A 23135-nucleotide genomic window follows, 5' to 3' on the forward strand; every position below is an offset into this window, starting at 1 on the left:
CCACCATATAGCTGGAATATTGCTGAGTGCAGCATAAAACTCACTCACTCATGATATGCTTAGCTGGCTCTTTGTTTATGGCTTATAAGCCTGATAGGTTTTAATTTCAAATGGCATGTGGTCAGTGATTGAAGTTGTGCATTGCATATTGTCATTAGCAGACAGGCCGGCAGACATCTAGGTGTGAATAAACCAGACACTGAGTTTTCTCTGTGAAAGAGTCTGCTTTTCACAATTAACATTTTAAAAAAAAAAATAAAATAAAATAATTACGTAACAAGAAGTTTATTTACTTGTTTATGTATACAACCAAGACTAGACTGCTGCTCACAACTTCATACTCCAGGCAGGCATGCTGTTACAAGCTCCGTAAACCTATTCACCGCGCATGCATTACGAGTGCAGCATAGCTGCTGAAACCACTGCCCCCCTCCCAGTGCTGGGGGAAAATTAGTGAATCATTTGTCATTGTGTTGTTTTTCAACTTCATAGGTTTGAACTGGCATTTTTATGATTTCTTTCGTTAAGTGCATACCGAAAGGTATCAGAATCGACAAAGTTGTATTTTATGTTGCATGTGACCTTTAAAATATGCTATTCTATAAATCAGATATAGATGTGACCTAAAGCAACATCCTTAAAGTGGTATTCTTTCAAATCAAATATCAAGTCCCATAAACATAGTTTAAGCAGACAAGAGTTTGGTCCCTTTGAATATTCACTGATATTTTTCTGACAGAAATAATGGCAAAACACATTGCATTTACTAGAATATCGAAACTGAAAAAGAACATGGTAATACATCCGTAACACAGCCATTTGCCCTGTATACTTGCTAATTTCACATTAAACAATTATTTTCTGTTGTTTTTGTAGATCCATCTTGGATATGGGGATTCCAAGACATTAACAGATGTTATGAGTACAACTTACCACCAGCTTCTCCTTGGTCTTCTTGCTGGACTCCTGCATCTTCTTCTTGAGCTTGTTGACGCTGTCCTCAGCCTCCTTCAGCTCCTTCTCCCGGATGGCCTTGGCATTCTTGATCTTGTCCTGGAGATCCTTCACCTTCTTGGCAGCCTTGCTCTGTATCTCCTCTGCCTTCTTCAAGATTCCTTCCTGCTCCTCTGTAACAACACATCGCATCACGATTCAGAGTTTCTGATTTTCGGATCATACCAGACTTTCTCCAGAACAAAGTTGGAATGTCCAGTAATTTCAAAGGTTGTAGGTCATCAAGTCCAGCAAATTTTAAAAGTCATTTTCAAATTACCTCTGTCAAAATTATTTCTCCAAGGCATCAAATAAAACATGGCAGTTTCAGAAAACCCTGAGCTAAAAGCAGCAGTGTTGATACATTGTGCAACCCTCTAAATTTCTGATTGGTTGTTAGGGTGCAAGATCTTGTGCACTATGAAAAGCATGATCACTTGACAGGGAAAATTTACAAACGACCAGTATTTGAAGTGCTGGGACACAAGGTCCAACTGTAAAAAATGCCAGCGGATACAATGAAATTTATAATAAAACTCAAGGGGTCATGTTGCATTTAAGTGTACAGCTTAAAGATATGCTCTAAGGAAAACTTTAATATGATATTAAACTCACTGAGTTAGCTCTACGTCAGGCAATTCAGTTACAATAAGATTGAGTTTATTTTAACCATGATCTCCACATTGTTCCATTAATAAAACAGTGTGTCATGTTGATGAGGGAGGGAAAAACCAAGTTGTACTGGGCATAAGCATTTGGCACAACTGACAATTCTTGAAACATTATCAGGGCAAATCAATGTTCATAGGATACTGTTCTGACAAAGGGGAAGAACTCTACAGTTATACAGAGATGGTCAGTAGTATGGAACCTTCTTACCAATGGAGTTACTGAGACTGGTGATCTCCTCCAGCTGTTGGTGATGGGTGCTCTGTTCTAGTCGAGCTTTCACAAGCTCTGATTCATGGTTCTTCAACTCATACTGCTGTTTTAGTTGGGTGAACCTGTATTGAATAACAACAGATTACTAACAATGACCATCATGGTAGCAGCGTACAAAGCGATCAGGTCTATCATGTTCTCACTTCTGTTAAACATAACAATTGTATAGTATGGTATAGTAGTGTTCCGATTAATTGAAATTATCAAAGATTGGTCGCAGTGACCAAACAACCAAGCAATCGATCATAGTTTCTCATGATCGAACACAAAATTTTTTGTCACTATAGTTTCAGTGTTTGAAACATTCGATGGAACATATCTTTGAAGTTGCCAGGGCTTGAAAACATGTTCAATTCTTAGAAACCTCACTAAGAAGTCTAGACTTTACATTTCTTCAAGTTTGCAGGAAGCTTATATTCATGATAACGTAATTTTCTAAATAAAATTGATATTTTATACTAATCCTGACTCGTGCCTATTATTCATATCTCCTCCCTCTATGTGAAGATTGTGGAACACTTGAAATCCCCTTCTATCTGAAGCAGATGTACAATACACTTGCCCACCAGGAGCCTCCTTGTCACATGACCATCCATGCCCCTCACTCTCTCCACAATATCTAAAGCCTGACACAAGAATTACTGTGCCTGAGAGAGGCGGCTATGAGGTCTTGATGCCATGAGTCAGTATAAGTCTAAAATATCATATTTTTCCTTATCCTGACTAATGCTTATTATGCTTACAGAATCCGACACAAGAAAAGGCTTTAGGTCAGACCATGCTAGATTCTGTTAGCTGCAACAAAAGTACTTCCCCGCTTCGGGAACTATAACAGCTGTAGACGAGAAGAGATCACATCCAGTCGAACGTGTCTCCTCATGGAGCAATTGTTGACAGGAACAAAAAGATACATAGATCAACCAGTGGCCTGCTAGTGTCTAATGCAACCGTGTGTCGAGATTTCTACCAAGACCAGTTGCAACCCTTCGTCATGTAAAAGTATCTTCATTAAGAGTACAGGGTCACAATCACTCATGCTAGCCTGTTCAAGATGTGTGCATTGACTCTAAACCATTACACTCCACAGAGTGTCTTGTCTCAACAAGTCGCATGATAAAAGGGTGAGTGAAACTCAGCATCTTTGTGGAACCATTAGCAGATGTGCAACAAGTTTCCCAAATTGGTGAATGCCAGTGACTTCCTCCTTGGCAATGTCCCGTAGGTAGTGGTTGGCAAGCACCATATTTGATTTTAATAAATACTTATCCACCAAACTGGGACTCAAAGTGCCTCCAACCATCCTCCTTGGGCGATTAAGTGACAGGCTTCGCTGGTCATGTAACCGTACTGGCGGGAAAGGGAGTCTTCTGGTGAGTAAGTGTATTGTAAATCTGCTTCAAATAGAAGGGATCTTCAAGGGAGTTCAACTGTTCCACTATCTTCGCATAGAGGGAGGCATAATAAGCTTGAGTCAGGATACGGAAAAATTATTAGTCACTTTAAAGTTGCAAGTTGCATCATTTTACACTGGATGTGAAGTTTACAAATGCAGTTTGTGCAGTTTCTAAATAGAACAAAAACCAGAGATCCATGTTACACTTATGTACAATAACAAGCTGAATAGGAAAATATGAAAGATGATGCTAACCAATTTTTTGCAATGATGGTTCAGTGATGAAGCAATCATTGATAGTGAGATTTCAAACCAATCTCCAACACTATTATGGTATCAGTGGTCATGATCAGGCAAAGACAATGACACCCTCATTGTTTCGAAAAATGCACCAAATATGACGTCTGTTTCACATTTGAAAGTTTGAGTGGCAATCAACAAGCAATAGTCCACAAATGTAGAGTTCATTGCTTGTAAATTCGTGCAATATAAAACAGGTCAGATGCATGACAAAAGCGTTACTCTGTAGCAAGCCATGGTGTTCTTACTTCTCAGAAGTGGACTTGATAGAAGCCAGCTCCTTCTCCACCTTCTGCAGCTGGTCTCTCTTGCTGCGCAGCTGTTCATCCACCTCCATCACCTCCTGCAGCTTCTCCAAGATGGAGCTGGTCTGTGCCCGGGCACCTAGGGAGTAAAATTAAACTCAAGCTGTATACCAGTACATCGTCAATACCTGTCAGCTTTATATGCTGCTCGATGTTCCTCCATCACCTATAATGATATGCAAATGAGGCATCCATGCTTGGTTATTTCAAGAAATGTAACCAATGCTATAGGAAATGGAACTTAGCTGGGATCTCAGGTTGTCAAGGAAGATATCGTGAGCAATTACAAGCTTCCCAAGGGATTATAGGTTAATTAATACCATGACTACTAATAACAACATACACCATACAAGGCATGCATTTTCACAGGTTCTGGAAGAATCCTGTGTACAAACCAGTTTAATACTGATGGTGAGCACTTTAGAACTGAAAGATTTCATTGCAGATGTATGCACCTTGCAAAGTAGTCTGAATGTAGCACTATTCATTTCAGTGGCATATATTCGAGAAAGGCATCAAATTTAGTTCACTGTAGACACTGTGAAAATATTCGATTGAAATGTTTGACAATACTGAGGACAAAAGACGGAAGCAGTTCCTGGTGTCAGCCAATAGTCAGTGATTAAAATAACTTGTCAAGTGCAGAAGCAAAAGTTATATGAATAATAATTTGTAGTGACTGTCAGCATGGGTCAGCTTGCTGAGCAGAGAACAATTTCCTCTACCAAACCTTAAGTTTAACTGTGAGCTGACATCTATCATACCTCCAGTAAGGGTACCAGCAGGGTCAAACGAGTCTCCCTCCAGTGTGACAGACTTCTTCATCACTTTCTCATCAAATGTCACCTTCTTGGCAGAGTTCATGTCCTCACATACAAAGGCTGAGCCAAACACATACTGCATGGCTGCCTCCAGGTCCTTCTCATAGCCAATGAGAGACAGGGCTGTGTTCACATTGTCTTTACCAACCTGAAACACAACATGACACACATGGCTACCTTTGAATTTAACTCTTTATATCTTTGGAACACTTTAATAGGTCAATAAATATCTGCCAAATTTCAGGACAAATTTAGGAAATATTCAGCTAAAGAAACAGCATGTTTTCTATACCAGGTCTTGTGCTCTTTTGACTGTAGCATTATCGATGCTGCGGGCAGAGATCTTGTTGAGAGGGATGATTGTGTATCGTCGTCGTAGTTCTCCCTTCTGCAGCAGCTTCTTGCCTGTGACCTCAGTATCGACCACTACATTGTACAGCTGGAAGATAATATGTTGGTATGCATTATATCTTCCTTAGGTTACTCTCCACTTTACCCTGACTGGAAAAACTTTGACACTGTTTATCAGATATGATTATTCAACAATTACATTTACTAAGTTACTTTTATAATCAGTACATTATCAGTGAAGATGTTACTGCTGTTTGCAGTGTTAGGATAGTTAGTACATCAGCAGCAAAGCCCACATGTTTAGCCAATTGTCCAAAACCAAAGCCTAGGAGTCAGTGAGCGAGTACGGAATTACACTGCATTGAGCAATATTCCAGCAATTTCATGGCAGGGGACCCCAGAAATGGGCTTCACAAATTGTACAAATGTGGGGAATCGAACCCTGTTCTTTGTCGAGACAAGTGAAAGCTTTAACCACTAAAACTTGTGTTACTAAAAACTCCTAGCAACATGTTACTTTTAATGGTGGTAAATCCCAAAGACAGGGTAAATTAATGCATGTCCAGGTTGAACCAGTCAATACCACTCACCCGTGACCCTGCAGCAACCTCTAGGGCTGTGGCAGTGCGCACTTCCTTCACCTTCACCAACTTGCACACCAAGCCGTGCACCTTCTGACGGTTAAAGTTCTTCTCAGGGTCTGTATACTGGAAGTTCAGCTGTGGAAATCTGGAAATACACAGTTAACAATTCTCATTCCATTTCCAACTGTTAAGCAGCCTCTCTCTCTTATGATACAAGCCTAATATAGACAGGGGTTGTTTTTGGCCTGAGACCCTTGAATTATTTTTTATTAGTTCATACTGAGTCAGCTCTAAATGAGTGGATGAAAGAGAATCATCGTCATCAACAATAACAACCGTTCTCAACCTAACCTAGATACTGGCGTCTCAAGAAATGATGAAGATGTATAGTATGGACATTAGTGAGAGTGAATCTCAATGATTCAATTCAGTAGGTTTGATATGTGTCCTCCCAAGCACAGTGTGCAAAATTTACACTGGTCTTGTGATCCTTGGCTATTAAATATTCATCAGGGCCACCAAATGTTAAGTTTGCAGTGGTCCTGGAGGTCAATGAGCTTAGTAATGATAGTTAAGTAAACATACAAATGCTATTTTGGGCCAGTGAAGTACAGACAAGACCACTAATTATTGTCCAATCACTGTTCTTTGACTACAACCATGTCTTTAATGATAATATATTTATGTCTGGTCTCCAGATACTGGTCAAGAGTTTACTTTTATTAAACGAAGCCCATTATTGAGTCTAATCAATTTATCTTACAATAAAGGCTAACATACATGTTTGAAACCGAAATGATTTGCAACATATGTCATATTTGGGATGATTTGGAAAATTCGAACAAACCTATAGAGGTTGCAGATTCTTTGAATAGAGTCCTCCTTGGGGTACTTATAAGCATTGAAATGTTCTTTAAATTCTTGCGACAGTTGGAACCATATTTTTGAAATAAAAATATGTACAAAACAAAAAACATTATTTTTGTCTTGTGAGACCACCACTACAGGGCCCCTGGCCCTGTGACAGCCAAGAGCAGGTAACCCTTAGGCTATAGCCTCAAGCCACACTTCTGTTCTGTAACTAATACAGACAGAATGTGGGGAGGCGGGTGGCCGTACCCCAAGGAGGACCCTACAGGTTTGTTCAATTCTTTTTCATAGAGATCCTCCTTGGCGATACTTATAAGCATAAGACAGACACCTAAAGACTGATCTTAGGGAGAGGTATTCCGTCTGCTTGTAAACCTGACATAAGATGATAGCCATTATTACAAAACGAAAGTAACAAGGAATCACACTTACTTGGTCACGTGACTATCTGTGCCTTGTGGCGGGGTACGGACCAGGGCCAGGATAGCACATGGTCTAACCCTACCAATCTGACAGATAGCCGTAAGGTGCCCAAAAAATTGGAAAGTATAAGATAAGACACCACCACCAGTCTACTTGTTTCAGCTACAACGTCAAATGATCGTTCGTCAATTTGCGAGGTTAGCTAGGGCTGGGGCGCTTGTGCCCTGCCCACTGGTGAGAGCAGACTGGTCAAACCGAGCATGCTCGCTTGACAGTCTGTCTAACTGGTAATGACGGATGAACATGCTCGGTTGGATCCAAATAGCTGCAGAGCAGATCTCCTCAATGGGCAAGGCAGACGCATATGCCTTAGATGTCGCCACAGCCCTAACCGAATGAGCTTTCAAACCCTCAGGGGGGTATACGACCTTTCGAGGTGTATCCCATACAAATGGCAGAGACAAGCCACCTAGATATGGTCTGCTCGTTTGCCGGAAGGCCAGCCTTGCCACCACCATAACAGCAGAACAACTGATCATTCTTCCTAATGTCTTTTGTTCGTTTGACATAAGCCTTAAGCGTCTTACGGACATCTAAGACGTGAGCATGTCGAAGAGAGGTACCGGGCGATGAAGGCTGCGTGAAAGCAGGGCGCCGTTACGTGAAAGGTGCTCTCTCTCTTAGGATGGTAAGTATCTGGCAAACGAATGCTCACTCTGTCTTTGTGAAACACCGTTAATTCAGGGTTGGCGGACATAGCATATATGTCGCCTACCCGCCTGTCAGAAGTTACTGCCACAAGAAAAGCAGTCTTCCATGTCAACAGCTGGAGGGACAGAGCCGACAGATTGTGAAAAAGAGGACCGGACAGCCAATCAAGAACGACTGCCAAGTCCCACGGGGGACTAATCCGCCGGACAGACGGACGGATTCTGTCCACGCCTGCAAGGAAGTGCTGAACTAGAGGGTGCTGCCCCAATAATGCACCATCGACAGGAATGTGGAAGGCAGAGATTGCCGTGGAGTAACCTCTAACTGTAGAAGCGGCCAGACCAGCTTCCAGTTTAGATTGTAAAAACTCCAACACAGATACTAGATCTGCAGAAAAGGGATCAAGAATCCCCCTGTCGACACACCAGCGTGCATAACAGGCCCATCTATCCTCATATTGAACGTTTGTCGAATCCCTCCGCGAAGCCAGAATTGTGTCTGCAACTGGTGCAGGAATTCCTCTCGCATGGATCCTGGGATTCGGGTGTGGCGCTCCGTTCTGGGATAGTAAGTCCGGTCGAAAGGGTAATAGAACAGGAGGCTGAATTACCGGAAACCAGCTTTGAGCCGACCAAAGTGGTGCCAGAAGCACAAGCAGCCGAGCCGGTTGTGCGGTCAGCTGCTAGAGGATTCGTGAGATCAGAGGAACTGGTGGGAATGCCCACAGCACTCTGTCTGTCCAATCGAGCAGAAAGGCGTCGTTGGCTATTGCTCTCGGATCCGGTATCCTTGAGCAAAACACAGGAATCTGATTTGTCGCTCCAGAGGCAAACAGATCTACCTGGAATGACCCGAACAACTGGGAAATAATCCCGAATATCCCCCGATGCAGCATCCACTCGTGTGGGGCTAGTATACATCTTGACAGCGCATCCACACGGACGTTGTCTATGCCCGGGAGATATATGGGGAGCACCCGAATGTCGAACTGATCGCACCACAGCAGAAACTGACACGCCTCCTGAAGGAGGGACGGAGACACTGTGCCGCCTTGCTTCAGGATATACGTCATAGCGGTCTGGTTGTCCATCTCTAGGCGAACCACTTGACCCCGCACTGACTCCACAAAGCTCTCGAACACCCTGCGGACTGCTCTCAATTCCAACACGTTGATGTGTAAGGTAACTTCGTCCTCGGCCCAACGGCCCGAGACTGATAGTTCGCCCCGGGCGCCCCCCCAGCCTGTGAGGGAGGCGTCCGTCTGAATCGAAAGGGAAGGTGTCGGCGTCTCTAAGGGGATCTCCCTGGACAGATTTCCGACTTCTGTCCACCACCGCAGGTGAGGAATCAACCAAGCGGGAGTCTCGAGAATAGTCTCGTAGCTCTCTGAATGGGACCACAAATGGGCTAACGCTTGTTGAATGGGTCGCATCCTCAACCTCGCACGCCAGACCACGTCCACTGTAGCCACCATAGTGCCCAGCAAATGAAGCCAAGTTCTTGCTGTGGCGCTGGGGGACTCGAGAAACTGAAGTACAGTTCTCTGAACTTTGACAATGCGGTCTGGGGCTAGGGAAACAATCCCCTGTGCCGTATTGAACCATGCCCCCAAGAACACCAGATCCTGCGTGGTGGTCAGGTCTGATTTCTTGAGATTGATGATCCAGCCGAGCTTCAACAGGATGTCCATCACTTGCTGTGTGGCATCGTGTGATACCTCACGCACACCTCACATGACTGGTCATCATGGTGACATTCAACCAGGCACCTTAGACAAACGTCGTAAAGGTCCTTGGCCGGAATAGAGGATTTGCATGTTGAGCAGGATTTGAACTGCAAAGCAACAAATAACCCCTAGTGTTGTGTAATGAAACAATAAATGAAACAAAACACGCATGGGCGCAAAGCTAAATAACTAAAACTACCCACATAGTTAAGGTAAAAGCTAAGTGCCACTACACCATAATTTACAACAAATTTATACAAATTGTAGTAAATATGGAGATAATATGGAAATAGTATGAATAAAATACATAAAAAGTATAGCTGACTAAAGCTTACTTTTAAAATGACCGCCCTGAAAACTTAAAAGTTTTGGCGGGAAAAAGGCTTGCCTTCCACCATTATGCTAGCCACGTGGCTACCAACAGGGACAACAAAAAAGTTACAAAGTTCGTCTTCACAGGCGGGCGACAGAAAAAGAAGTGTTTTGCTGGAGGCTATAGTCTGAAGAGTTACCTGCTCTTGGCTGTCACGGGGCCAAGGGCCCTGTAGGGGTGGTCTCACAAGACAAAAACGATGTTTTTTTGTTTTGTACATATTTTTATTGAAAAAATATAGTTCCATCTGTCGCAAGAATTTAAAGAACATTTAAATGCTTATAAGTACCCCAAGGAAGATCTCTATGAAAAAGATACGGGACTGGGAAAGGTAGGGGCCAAGGGTCATTTTGCACAGTAGAATGAAAAATGGCCCTTTAAAATTTTGAAGTTTACTATTGACACATGGGAAGTGGCCCATTCTAAATTCAGAAAATGGCTAATAATCTTGAAAATGGCCCATTGCCAAAGTTGTCTATCCCAATCCCTGGAAATTGTTGGAAGTATGAATGACACTTCTTCAGCTATGCTAGCACAGAATTTGTGGAGTGTATCATCAGGGGTAATAATATGCCTGCTTTGATTGTTAGCACTATGAGCATTCACCTAGTGAGTGAAGTTAAGCTCAATATATATGCACATATTATTATTAGTAGTAGAGCAGTGGAAATATTCCGAATTGGGTTTGGGTCCCAAGGTGGGCATAGTATCCTTGAACAAGATACTATGATCCACATTGTCTCAGTTTACCAAACTGTAAACTGAGTACCTGTGAGGATGTGCTGGCAATGTGAGTATTCAGTTCATTGTGCCTAACAGGCAGCATGGATGTATGGTCCCCAAGGAGTTGAAAAAGTATTTGAAAGTATGATAATGTCCTATGACAGGATAGTAATGTACAGGCCTGGATATGAGTGACATATAAGTGGACGATTACTGTACCTTGCTTCTAAAGTCTCCATCTTGTCCTGCAGTCTCTGTACATCCTGACTGAGGGTTCTCCTCTCACCCAACAATTTCTCATCTCGACCCTCCTCAAATCCTAGCTTCTTCATCTCTGCCTAAAGACACAGCAATAACCTACTGAGGACAAATTCAACAATACCTGACATCAACCATCAACAAGGAACTAAGACATTTCAGTGTGACATGAATGAGCCTGTTGTAGCTTTTTGTCATACATAGCCAGGTGATGTGAAATGCCAGAAATGGCTATTGTAAGCACATGAGCAATGAAAATTAGACTTAAAAAGATTTTCTTGGTCATCACACTTTCCTCATAATAACAAATAAGAATCACATTAACTCTATCACTGACCTTGTTGGAAGGAAAATATCATTTCTGAATTCAAATGTCTTTCTTGTCTATGCTAATCAATGTCAAAGTAGGTATAACATTATCAGTTACACAGGGTCCTGGGTACAAATGGCACTTGAAGATTTCCCTACTGTATTTGAACACAAAACCCCTCTAAACGTTAAACCTCTGGATTTGGGCCAAATGCTTCCATATCCCTTTGTAATTCTGGCACAACAATACAAGGATGTACCTGTATCTTCTTCATGCTCTGCTGCACTGCCTCATAAGCTGCCTGGTCCTTCTTGTAATCCTGCTCCGTCTTCTTCAGTTCTGCCTGCTTCTTCTTCACCTCCTGCTGAGCATGCTTCAGCCTGGAGTGAGTGAGTGAGTGAGTGAGTGAGTGAGTGAGTGAGTGAGCCAGCGTTTTAGCAATATTCCAGCAATATCACCGCTGAGGACACCAGAAATGGGCTCCACACTTTGTATCTGTGTGAAGAATCAAACCTGGGTCTTCCATTTGACAGGTGAACACATTAACTACTCGGCTACTCCATCACCCCCTTCAGTCTGGAAGTATGTCACATCATTGGCTTTAGTGGTTGAGCATGTTATTGTTAGATTCAACACCCCTTTAAACACATCAGTTACAGCATGGGAAAGATGTCGATGTTGGGGGATGGTGATGCAGTACTTAGATGTTCACAACCTTGTCTTGTCAAACTCCACTGCAGGGTTAAGGTTCTGACACAACCAGAAACAATGAATGTAAATTGGGATTTTAACCAAAGACCATAGGTTTCTGGCACATCCAAGGGAGGCAACTCACTTCCACATGTGCTTAGTTACCCTTCAAATGATGAATGTACAACCAACTATACTGATCACAATGTTCTTGCTGTCAATAGTGTCATGCCTTCAAACTGAAATACTCGAGTATAAAACTTTCTACAACCATGTGCTTAAACCCAATTATTCCTGGTCCTTGCAGACTTTAATTGGGTTAATCTAACTGCAACCATTATCCTGATCCAAAATGACCAATTTGAAAACAACCGTACATATATATTGCTGAATGGGGTACAATAACATCTATTCACAAATTCAAATCAAGACTAGATGTAGTGGTTGCTATACTTACTTCATCTGGGCTTGTTTAGTCTCTGTTTCAGCAGTGCTGATTTCGCTCTTTGCAGCTGTTAAAAAAATGGCACAAAATCATTGTACATAAATGAGATATGAAGGATACTAAACGACCCTCCATGTAATAACATTTTTATAAAGTGAGTGAATGATTTGGTGTCAAACGAGCCAGTTTGATACTAAATCTTTCATGGGTTTAATGAAAATGGTATGTCACGGAAACAAGTTTAGTATTCTGTTTATTACTTCCAACACAAATTGATAGAAACTGCGGCTACAGTGTGAGGACTACCAGTTTTCCTTAAGTCAAACAAGGTCCAGTACTATTGCGACAGCGGCATTAGCATTGTGATGTCACAACTCTGAACCCTTATGACATCATTCATCTAGCGGTATTACACTAGTGTAATACTGACGTAAAAATATTACACTGCAGTATCTTAAACAGGCGAGTATTAAACAGAAATATCCATGAATTACACTGTCTGCATAAAGACAGAAAAGCATACATCTGAGACAGTAAATCGAGCCTTACTCATGAGCTGGTCATTCAGTGTGGCATCCTCTCCGTCCGTGTTGCTGGAGAGACCAGCGCTGACAGCGTGGAAGTGTTTCTGGGCAGCGACATGAGCTTCCTGATCCATCTCACTCTGCTCCTTCAACTTGTCCAGGTCTTTGTTCAGTTTGTCCAGGTCCTTGTCTCGAGCTGCCAGTGCCTTCTTGTTCTAATTAATGAAAATACACACTATGTTTACCTTATGTGAGGAGTGAAAGAATGGGCAGGAATTGTTACCCCTTTGAACAGGATTTCTGTTCTATCACAGCAAGTCAGCTTGATGTGGCAGGACAGGCAAAGATCCTCAACCTTTACCACCACTGACAACCAATGAGCATGGCAATGTCAAACCTTGCAAAATAATCAAGACAAACAGGAGCACTGCCTGCACAGCAAGTCAACACTCCTGGGATGCTAGCAACACGTTTTCTTTAGGATTATACTTCCTTAGTTAAGTTCAGATTCTAGAACTTTTGGGATTGAGTCTCATGCTCAGAATGAGCAACTAATACCGAGCATGTAAAGTCAGCAACACTAACTGGTACTTTAGACCAGATACTTTGTGTACACAACTAACTATGAGCATAAACAACAACCAACTCAACAGGAGCATAAACACACAATCATCTGACAAACAGGAGGTGCAAGAGACCTGTTCTAGTCCAAAAAGCAAGAAAACAATTATATCTAAATCCAGTACTTATGAAACATTGGTTCACAACCAAAAAGGTAAAGAGTAGATTTTTTCAAAGGCTTTCATTCCAGTATATCTGCAGTGTATTGGATTATTCACTACAAAATACTGTTTCCACATTTCAGATCATACAAGATGCTGATCATGAGCATGATGAGGTTCACTAAAGTACCAATATTAGAATGGAACAGTCTCAACTTACATCCTCACAGTTCTTGTTGAGTTCTTTTTTCTTCTTCTGTTCAGCCTTGATGGATTCTTTCTTGTTATCGACAGAGCTCTGAGCCAGGGCATCCAGTTTTTGCCTCTCGGCTAGTTTTTCCTCTAACTTCTCCATCACATGGCCAGACTCCTGAAGATATGAGGCAGACATACTTGGGAGTCAGCACACACTGTTGTGTTATGTTAGGAACAGCTTGTGACATTATCCTCACTACCTGTAACTGCACATATTTATGATACCTGGTTTCAGCCTGCAATTTCTGAAGTTCAAGATAAGAACAGAAATATATTCTGAGAAACAAATTGTCAGTCGCATCCCACCCACTGATACTTCACACCCTCACTGAAGATACCTACATCAATAAGAAAACCAAGTCATCAATATTCCCCGCAAAGGCAAAATACTCTCCACGAATAGGTCTGTTAGTTATGATTGTGCCATTGTGCAAGGAGAGTATTGAAAAGTTTTTAAGTTCTGCTCTAGAAAGGAACACAACCACCAAGTTCAGTCAAAGCCAAAATTGTTGGCATGTAAACGCAAAAAAAAGAGAAAAATTTTATTCAGAATTCCAAAGCTTCGAAAAGGCACCAGTACACCACCAAACCAATCCATGTGCCAAGTTTGGTGAAGAAACTTTGAATAGGTTTAAAGTTCTGTTCCAGAAAAGAGCACTACCACCAAAATAAGTCACAGTTCAACTTGCTGGAATGAAAACGCAAAACATATGTATGTATTCACTATGCCAAAACTACCAAAAGGCACCAGGACACCACTAGAACAATCTATGTGCCAAGTCTGGTGAAGAAATATTGAATGGTTTTTCATTTTTGCTCTGGTAAAGAACACTACAACCAATTTCAATCAAAGTTGCCATGGAAAAGCAAAAATAGATTTTATACAGAAATCAAAACTATCAAAAGGCAAGAGTACAGCACCAGGGCTATCAATGTGCCAAGTTTGGTGAAGACATGGTGAATGGTTTTGAAGTTTGGCACTGGAAAAGAAAAATAGGCATAGACCCATGCACTGATGGACAGAGTCCTTTTACCCCCTGCAAAAGGTGTGGAGAATAGCTACCTGGGCTAAGATTTTCGAAGCTCTCTTAATAGTCTTAGCGCTAAGATTGTCGTAAGTTAATGACACGACAATCTTAGCGTTAAGACTAGTAAGAGAGCTTCGAAAATCTAGGCCCAGAGTACTATGTTCAGGACATTGAAGAGGCAGATATGTTGGTCCTGACCATTCTTGTGTATTTCACACAAATAGCATTTACAAAACAGTATATTCAGTGAATTCAGAGATTAGGTTTTAGCCAGTGAAGTGCATATATCCTGTCTATAAATATGACAATAATTACAATATAAGTTGTTAAGTTATAGTGTCAGATACAACTCATGAATGGAAAACTTTAGACACTGATATGTGACATGTACATGCAACGTTTCAATATACACTAAAAACATGTACTTAATAATTTACTGATGTAATAAATGAGATGAATAAACATGATGCAGAACTCAATGTTGTTATCTATAAAGTCATAAGACAGGGATCGTACAGAATTTCAAGACCAAAATTTATGGCTTTTTCAAGACTTTCGTGGACAAACTTAACAGATAAGCAATTATACAATAAACGTAATGAAAATAAAAAAAACCAGCTTCTGAGCACTGTTTCAGTCTGTTTGACTAGAAAGTGTCCCCATGAATTGCTAAATATATCAGTTAAGAAAGGTAATTAATAAATACGAGGCAAGACGTTCATGAAATACCTTGGCTTTTGGCAAGCATTAGTTAGATTCCTAAAATTGTGTATCATTTTGACGCAGCTACTGCCTAGATGGTTTACTGGCCTACGGGTCAGCAGACAAAATCTTCACTTCAAGCTTTAACTTGAAATTCAAAGCTTTTTCAAGGCTTTTAAGTATTTTAACAGGCTTTTTAAGGCAAAATAGATTTTCCAGGCATTTCAAGGCTAAGTACAAAAATTCCAAGCTTTTTTAAAATTGTACGAACCTCGTATGACATGTCACATGACTTAATCCAAGATGTCTGACAGATAAAATGTGTTACAAACTAAGATTATAATAAACTAAAATCAATTGACTATAACCATAGTTTACTGTTTCCTTGAACAGTAAGTGAATATGGTTGTAGCATTTAGCAATATTTGACCACAATAGCTGCTATGGCAGCAACTACTGGTTTCATTCATCTTGAACTGATCACACACAAACCTCATCCCTCTTCTTTTCCAACTCTGCAATTTCCTTATCCAATTCCTTAACTTTGTTCTCAATCTGAAAAAGAAATGTCCAGACAGTGTGAGACATACTGATCAGAACCAGTTGTCAAGTCATGTATCAGTTCAGTGTAGGTATCCAACACCATTGACAATGTTAAATCATAATACTATTCATGTATTGGTAATGAAATGAAATCACATCAAACAGACCAAGTAGTGTATGTTAACAAATGACTAATCTGGTGGTAAGATTCTTTAACAGGTATTGACATATTTAAAAACGAAATCTGAGAAGTGTGTGAAACCTCCATATTATTGATAAATATCTTGTGATTGGTATACCTCAACAATTTTATCTTTGGATGTTTTAATCAGCTCCTGCATTTCTTCAAGCTCTTCGGATGATTTCTTCTTTCTATTCTGAATATTAGAAAATTAAGAGCAACTATACAAAAGAGAACAGAATCAGTTCATGTTACAAAATATTGACATTATGCTGTTAGTACTTGGGCAATGGGCAAACATGAGCATGTGGGTTGTACTGTAGTGCACAAGGTACAGTTCCAAAGTGTAATGATACATCTAGCCCTTTGAGACATATTTTCCATCCATACCATACTTAATATTTCTACGCTCTATCGTTTCTCTCTTTTTCGTCGGTATTGTCACAAATACAATTATGCATCCTGTTTCTTACTTTAATGAAAGGGCAAACTATGAGGATGTTTCTCCTACCTCAGCACATACAAACTGGTATGCGATGTACAGTTTGTTTAGATGCTCCAGTTCTCTGACAATCTTCTGGTACTCCAGGTAAGATGATCTTTCATCTTTCAGTTTTGCCAGGGTGGGAGTTATGTCCTCTTTCAACACCTACAATGAATCGCTGTCCTTGAGATGTGTTGAACCACTAACTCAAAAATATGTAGGTGTATCAGCATAATGAGGAGATGAGATGACATAACTCTATAGATGATCAACTTCTATATTTTAACAATGGCAATGTCTCAGTATAGATTCTCATACCGTTTTCAAGCATATTGAAAAATAAAAATAAAATAAAAAACTCCCAGAATGCCACTCAAACAAATTCATGAGAAATGTAGGTTTTGTGTGCGACTTAAGTGAAATCCACACAAACAGGGTATGAGTATAGTGTTGACATACTTACAAACAGAATCTGGGTAAATCCAGAATTAAATAAATGACCATAGGTTTCTTGCATACCTATGGGAAATAATGTTGCACAGCAAATTGCTAGTACATTACACAGCTGGGTTACTGTGACCCCTTCATTTGAGCCATCAAACATGTATAACATATGGACATGACATCAAATCTGTTTCAGAAAACCTGCAAAATCTGATTTGGATAGTGATTTCTCTAGCTTTACTTGCCTGGGCCCACTTGCACAAAACGATCTTAGAGCTACAATTATTGTAAATCCTTAAGATCGCGATCTTAGGCTTCGGCTACAATCGCCATCCACTTGCACAAAGCGACTGTAGACTAAGATCATTGTAAGTTACAATCAAAACTTACAATTGGTCGGAACCAATTGTAAGGAGCTAAGATCATTGTAGTCAGTAGCAAAATGGCGTTCACGTTGGTGTCAGTTTCACGCAAATAATTAGCTTTACGTTTGGGGATTGCTTTCATATTGCATAAAACTGTATGATTCGCCTTGACACTTCAACAACACGGAGAATGCAACATCGATTTAACGTCTGAAATACCGTTATTCGAGGTAGTGAACAACATCATTATCGAGTCGATATCATAGAGTACAATTCTCACCCGATTCAGTGCTGGAAAAAGTATGAATACCATACCTTTTTGATAAACAAGGAAAGGATACTAACGAAAGGTGTCTGCATGCGATTAGCAGTGGCCATGACCTTTTCAATAACTCAAGGGCAGCTAATCTTGGTTTTTACGCAAGATGGGAGTGGTTTCCCTTTGCGTATTATACCGTTGCTGTAAAATCTGCCATGCCCCAATATAATGTATGTTATATTGTGACAGCGCAGATCTCCACATATATTTCTTTTCGATCATAGACCTGTCAATAATCTACAGTTTGTTAACGTACAAATTTATGTTTCTTTCTGACGTGAGAATTGAGTTTTAATCTATGCATTTTAAGTATAATACAAGTATTCTTCAAACAGGAAAATACACTTGCTGAGGCATGTGAAATTTGCGTAAAAGGTTTTTAAACAAAAAGAAAAAAATAATTATCAACAAAATAGAGTAAAACAATTAACATACTGTAGATAAGTATTTAACAACACATACAAAACACACGGAATAATAACGTTTTCATATTTCCCTGTCATGCAGTTTCCACAACACTCCCACTTTCATGTCACACTTTCATATCTTTACACATCTAATGCTTGTGGGATATATTTGGGATTTTACTCCAAATAACAGCGACCAGATGCCAAACTCAGATTCATTGACAGCCATTGACAAATCATGGTACATGTAGGTGTTCTATCATAAGGACATTTTGTTCATAATTTATGTTATCTTTTAATTTTCATGAGTACTAGGTCAGTAAATTTGTTAATGTACTTGTTTGTATTTCAATATTTTATTATAAACGTGATATTTCTGTGGTTGCAGTATGACATTCTTAGTTCATAAATAATATTATAGAAAAATCAGAGAATAGCCCACGAGGTACATGTTATTTTCCACGTTATCATTACAAAGATATGTTGGGTTTTCTTGCTTTTTTTCTTTTCTTTTTCTTTTTTTTTTTTTTTGCTTTGCTTTGTTTTGTTTTGTTTTCATGAAAAATCTGCAAGGTGCAATTAAGGAAGAAATGTCAGTTGCGTGCAGTAACCAGTTCCACGTTTTATTTGCGCTGCATGCTATGCGCACTTGAAGACAACTGTAGACAGGAGTCGAGTTTAAGAAATTTCTTCCTCCAACGTTGAAGAGTTCGATCTTAGTTAAGATTGCGATCTTAAATCCATGCTATCTTAAGATCGTGTTTGTGCAAGTGGATTAGAGCAATTGTATGGTGATTGTAAAGTTGATTGTAGGGGCCTAAGATTGATTGTAACTAAGATTGCTCTGTGCAAGCGGGCCCTGGTAGCCAGAACCCTGCTCAAAAGGAATAGGTCATCCACAAAACTCCACTTGAGAATGACTCGTGAGTTAAGGTTAAGGTTGACATTAAATCTATAAATAAACAAAAACAAAACAAAAAAACCCCAAAACCTGCTTTTCGAAATTAAATGTGAACTTTGCAGATGAGTGAAAAGAACTTGCCGCATCAATTTCTCTCAGCTTTGCATCTTTCTTCTCAATTGTCTTCTGAGCAGATTCTTTCTTTGTCTCATAAAGTCTGGTACCTGCAGCCTCTTCAATCATTGACAGAATCTAAAGCATACAACATTATCAAGTAAAACAAAATGAAAAGGTTACTGGTATCAATAATACGCTTAAGTCATTACAAATTACTATTTTACAAAAAGAGAAGAATAAATCAGTGAACTTTATTTGAGGAAGATAAGTTTAGGTATGTTAAAGTCCTGAAACAAACTAACCTCAGGTGGTTTCATGTTGAGGACCTTGGTAATCCTCCCTTGCATGATAAGAAAATGGGGATTGTTGACATTGAGCTGGACAGATCTGAAGAGATCCTGAACCCGAGCATTGTTGGCATTGCTTCCATTGATGAGGTACTTATTACGCCCTCCGATGACCACCTGGATAATGCATGATATTGTAAATAACAGACACATCTGACATCATTTGATTACCCCTCAACTGCATGTACTTGGCACTGTAAGTAAACTTAGCCTCAGTACTTTTTGTTACACACCACTACTGAGTCTAACAAAACCTTACGGGAGGTCACGTCAGGTAACCTTTGAGACTGACCAATCAGAACACAGCTTACCAAATCGCGAAAGTGGACATTCGCACATACATTTTGAACTTTTTATCACGAAAAGATCGTACCCGAAAGATTTAAAATGCTATTTAGCGTAAGCTCACTTTCCGGTGATACACACAGCGCAAGTTACAACCATGTCAACGGAGAGAGTAAACAGTCACTGAAAATGTGTCCTTTGTGTTTTTGGCAGTAAGGATGTCAGCTTGCGGAAATATTAGCTAATGGTAACCATGTCAACAGAAACCCCAAGGCGTATATACTGCAGGTCAAATAAGTGTGTTACATGCAGATTTTTGTTTGTGGCGAGATCTGTGTCAGTGACCTGAAAATTTCTTAAGTCCCTCCGATCAAAAAGTAGTAACCGTTGTCTGATTGGCTAAATCTTTTCAACCGTCTCACGTTTGATTGGACGGTCATGGGTCGCTCAAAGGGTACTTGACACGACCTTCTACAAGGGTTTATTAGACTCAGTGGTGGAGTGTAACGAATAACACTGGGACTAAGTTTGCTTAGACTGCACTATAAGTATCAAAACGGTATTTTGATGAGTATCACTATCAACATAATATCCCATATAAAATTATCCTGACAGTATGACCAACATACAATGGCAACAAATCGATAAAGAAATAATGTTATATGTGCAATACTATACACAAAATTGACTGATTACAACCAACACAAGCAGCAAGACTGATCAGTTGTCTGATTATTTGATCAATCGCTCCAGCAGAACTTTTTACATTTGGTATGCTTATACATTATATATTAAATGCACTGCTGAATAAGTAAAAAAAAAAAAACTAAACAGAATCATAAACATATAATCACAAATCAAAAGTGCAATATTTTGTACTTGGGCTTACCTCCCTTAAAACAAAGTAGCTGCGATGCAGAACCTAGTCAGAGCTGGTGGATGTGCACTCAAGTGTAACAAAGCCTTTTCATTGGCCAGTGGTTCATTTGCTGACACTCTTAGCTGTCTCTTTGTTTACGGCTTATAAGCCTGATAGGTGTTAATTTCAAATTGGATGTTGTCACTAATTGAAGTTGTGCATTGCATATTGTCATTTGCAGACAGGCAGGCAGACATAAAGGTGTGAATAAACCAGACATTGAGTTTTCTCTCTGGCAGAGTCTGATTATCACAATCAACATGGTTTTTTTATGTAACGAGTAGATTATTTACTTGTTTGTGTACACAACCAAGATTAGAATACTGCTCACATGAGTCACAACCTCACACTCTGGGCAGGCATACTGTTTTAATCTCAGCTAATCTATTTACTGTGCATGCCTTATGAGTGCAGCGCAGCACAGGTGTTGAAATCATTTTTTATCCAAGTGTTCGGGGAAAATCAGTGAATCGTTTGAAGTCCAATTTTGTGGGCTTTTTTTCATCACATTCTTTTTCACCTTTATAGGTTCGATTGGCATTTTTGATGATTTGTTACACTATGTGAATACCGAAAGGTACCTGAATTTGCAAAATTGTGTTTAATTTTGCATGTGACCTTTAAGTAAGTGACAGTAACCACAATTATGAGCAGAAATGATGCTACCTGTCGTGTAACTGTGATCTCGTCATACTGTTCATATCCCAAAGGGCTCTGTTTCTTGTCATTGTTGTCAAATGTTATGCTGACAGTTGCCTTGATAACACCAGCTTGACCACTCTTGTACACCAAATCTTGTAAGTTGCCAGCACGGACCTGAAACATGTCAGAAAGAAAGGTAAACAGTGCATTGTGACAGTCAGTATTGTTGCATTGATAACAGTATCATATATATTCCATTGTAATCATTTTTCTGCAGTTTATCAAATTAGCTTAGCATTAATAGTAATATGACCTACATTCATTTAATGAGTTTGATTTTATGTCGCTTTTGGCGTAATTCCAGCAATATCATGGTAGGGGACACCAGAAATGGGCTGATGTAGGGAATCGAACATGGGACCTGAGTGTGATGAGCAAATGATTAAAGCTTGTCCACTAGGCTACCACACAGACCCATTCCACGTTCAGGCACAGAGAAGTAGGAAATAGGTATGAATCGGTTTCTATTCATCTGTTGTGTGGATTCACCATGCTGTGTCAGATGTCTTATGACTCTTACAACACTATTTTAAGATAGATTTACTAAACATATAATACTACTAATTTACTAAAAATATTTTCTGCACATGATCAGAAAGTAGCTTAGGGTTAAGGTTAGGGTTAGAGAATCCTGGAAAGACATCCATCCGAAGCCCATTTTTCACACAATAAAATTGCTCCTGGGGTGTTCTTCCCAGATGTAATATTCCAACACTGAAAATAAGATCAATCATAGGCGGATCCAGAAGCAAGGGTTCAGGGGTGCACCCCAACATTATTGCCCTGAACCTTTATTAAGTGACTATTGAAACTTAAGTATGCACACCCCCTTTCTCAAAAAGCTCCATCAGTCCCTGTCATTGATTGTTTTTTTCATACCTGTTCTAGTTTATTGAATGTGTATTTAGGGTGATGTATGTATGTCAGGTTGTAATTTTGGTTTTTGATTGGGGTGGGAGGTATGGGCAGAATTCCTATAAACAACAATCAAAGTTACTGAAACAATGGTACTGGTATAAGCAAAATGCTCCCTATTTTATTGCCTTTATGTGTATGAGGAATGCATGCTGTGTTGGAGTTCACAACAGTTATGAATACTACACATGTATTGATTGTCCCTCCTTGGCATGCAATCACATAACATTTGTACACGTACCATACACTGATGATGGTAGGAAAAGAATCGTTTTCATCATGGTGAGCACGAACCTGGGACTCAATCCAATCAGCCTTTTAACAAATTATGTTGCGACAGTGACAGGCATTAGCTCATCAGAAACCAGGTCAGGACTTTATCCGTCAGGATCGAAGAAATGCGATCACAACATCCTCAATGACAAAGTTATGTTTCATCCGATCTTCCTGACATGTGAAGGAAAAAAAGCAACTTACGTGTGAAAGGTTGGTTATGCCGAGAAGAAAACATATTGAATCGAGGATGTTTGACTTTCCACTCCCATTCAAACCTGTAATAGCGTTGAATAAAGGATCAAATCCATTTATTTCCGTTCGTTGGGCGTATGACTTGAAGCCATCGACGACCATTGACTTAATGTGCATTTTGTTTCACTGTTGATTACACCATCAAATTCAAATGTTTTTGGTTGTTACTGTCAATAAAGTCGTAAATGGCGCTCAAATCCGTTTAACTATTACCACGCATGCGCACTTT

The 23135-nt window shown here is 39.9% G+C and overlaps 1 protein-coding gene across 1 annotated transcript in view; it reads right to left on the reverse strand.

Annotated features, from left to right (window-relative positions):
* Positions 1-23126, reverse strand: part of LOC137292148 (structural maintenance of chromosomes protein 2-like) — a 32160-nt gene extending 9034 nt beyond the window's left edge. The window contains exons 1-18 of the mRNA XM_067823690.1: positions 22856-23126; positions 21428-21577; positions 19513-19674; positions 19235-19345; positions 16685-16822; positions 16292-16369; positions 15942-16004; positions 13685-13834; positions 12768-12957; positions 12231-12285; positions 11343-11463; positions 10735-10853; positions 5696-5834; positions 5047-5193; positions 4698-4902; positions 3877-4012; positions 1873-1997; positions 934-1127 (exon numbers count right to left, since the gene is read on the reverse strand). Coding sequence (XP_067679791.1) covers positions 934-1127; positions 1873-1997; positions 3877-4012; positions 4698-4902; positions 5047-5193; positions 5696-5834; positions 10735-10853; positions 11343-11463; positions 12231-12285; positions 12768-12957; positions 13685-13834; positions 15942-16004; positions 16292-16369; positions 16685-16822; positions 19235-19345; positions 19513-19674; positions 21428-21577; positions 22856-23023 — 2451 coding nt within the window. The 5' untranslated portion in view covers positions 23024-23126. The remainder of the gene's footprint in view (positions 1-933; positions 1128-1872; positions 1998-3876; positions 4013-4697; positions 4903-5046; positions 5194-5695; positions 5835-10734; positions 10854-11342; positions 11464-12230; positions 12286-12767; positions 12958-13684; positions 13835-15941; positions 16005-16291; positions 16370-16684; positions 16823-19234; positions 19346-19512; positions 19675-21427; positions 21578-22855) is intronic.
* Positions 23127-23135: the final 9 nt, after the last annotated feature.

This window comes from Haliotis asinina, chromosome 7 (genome assembly GCF_037392515.1).
Source record: "Haliotis asinina isolate JCU_RB_2024 chromosome 7, JCU_Hal_asi_v2, whole genome shotgun sequence".
In the NCBI taxonomy this organism is placed as follows: Eukaryota; Metazoa; Mollusca; class Gastropoda; order Lepetellida; family Haliotidae; genus Haliotis; species Haliotis asinina.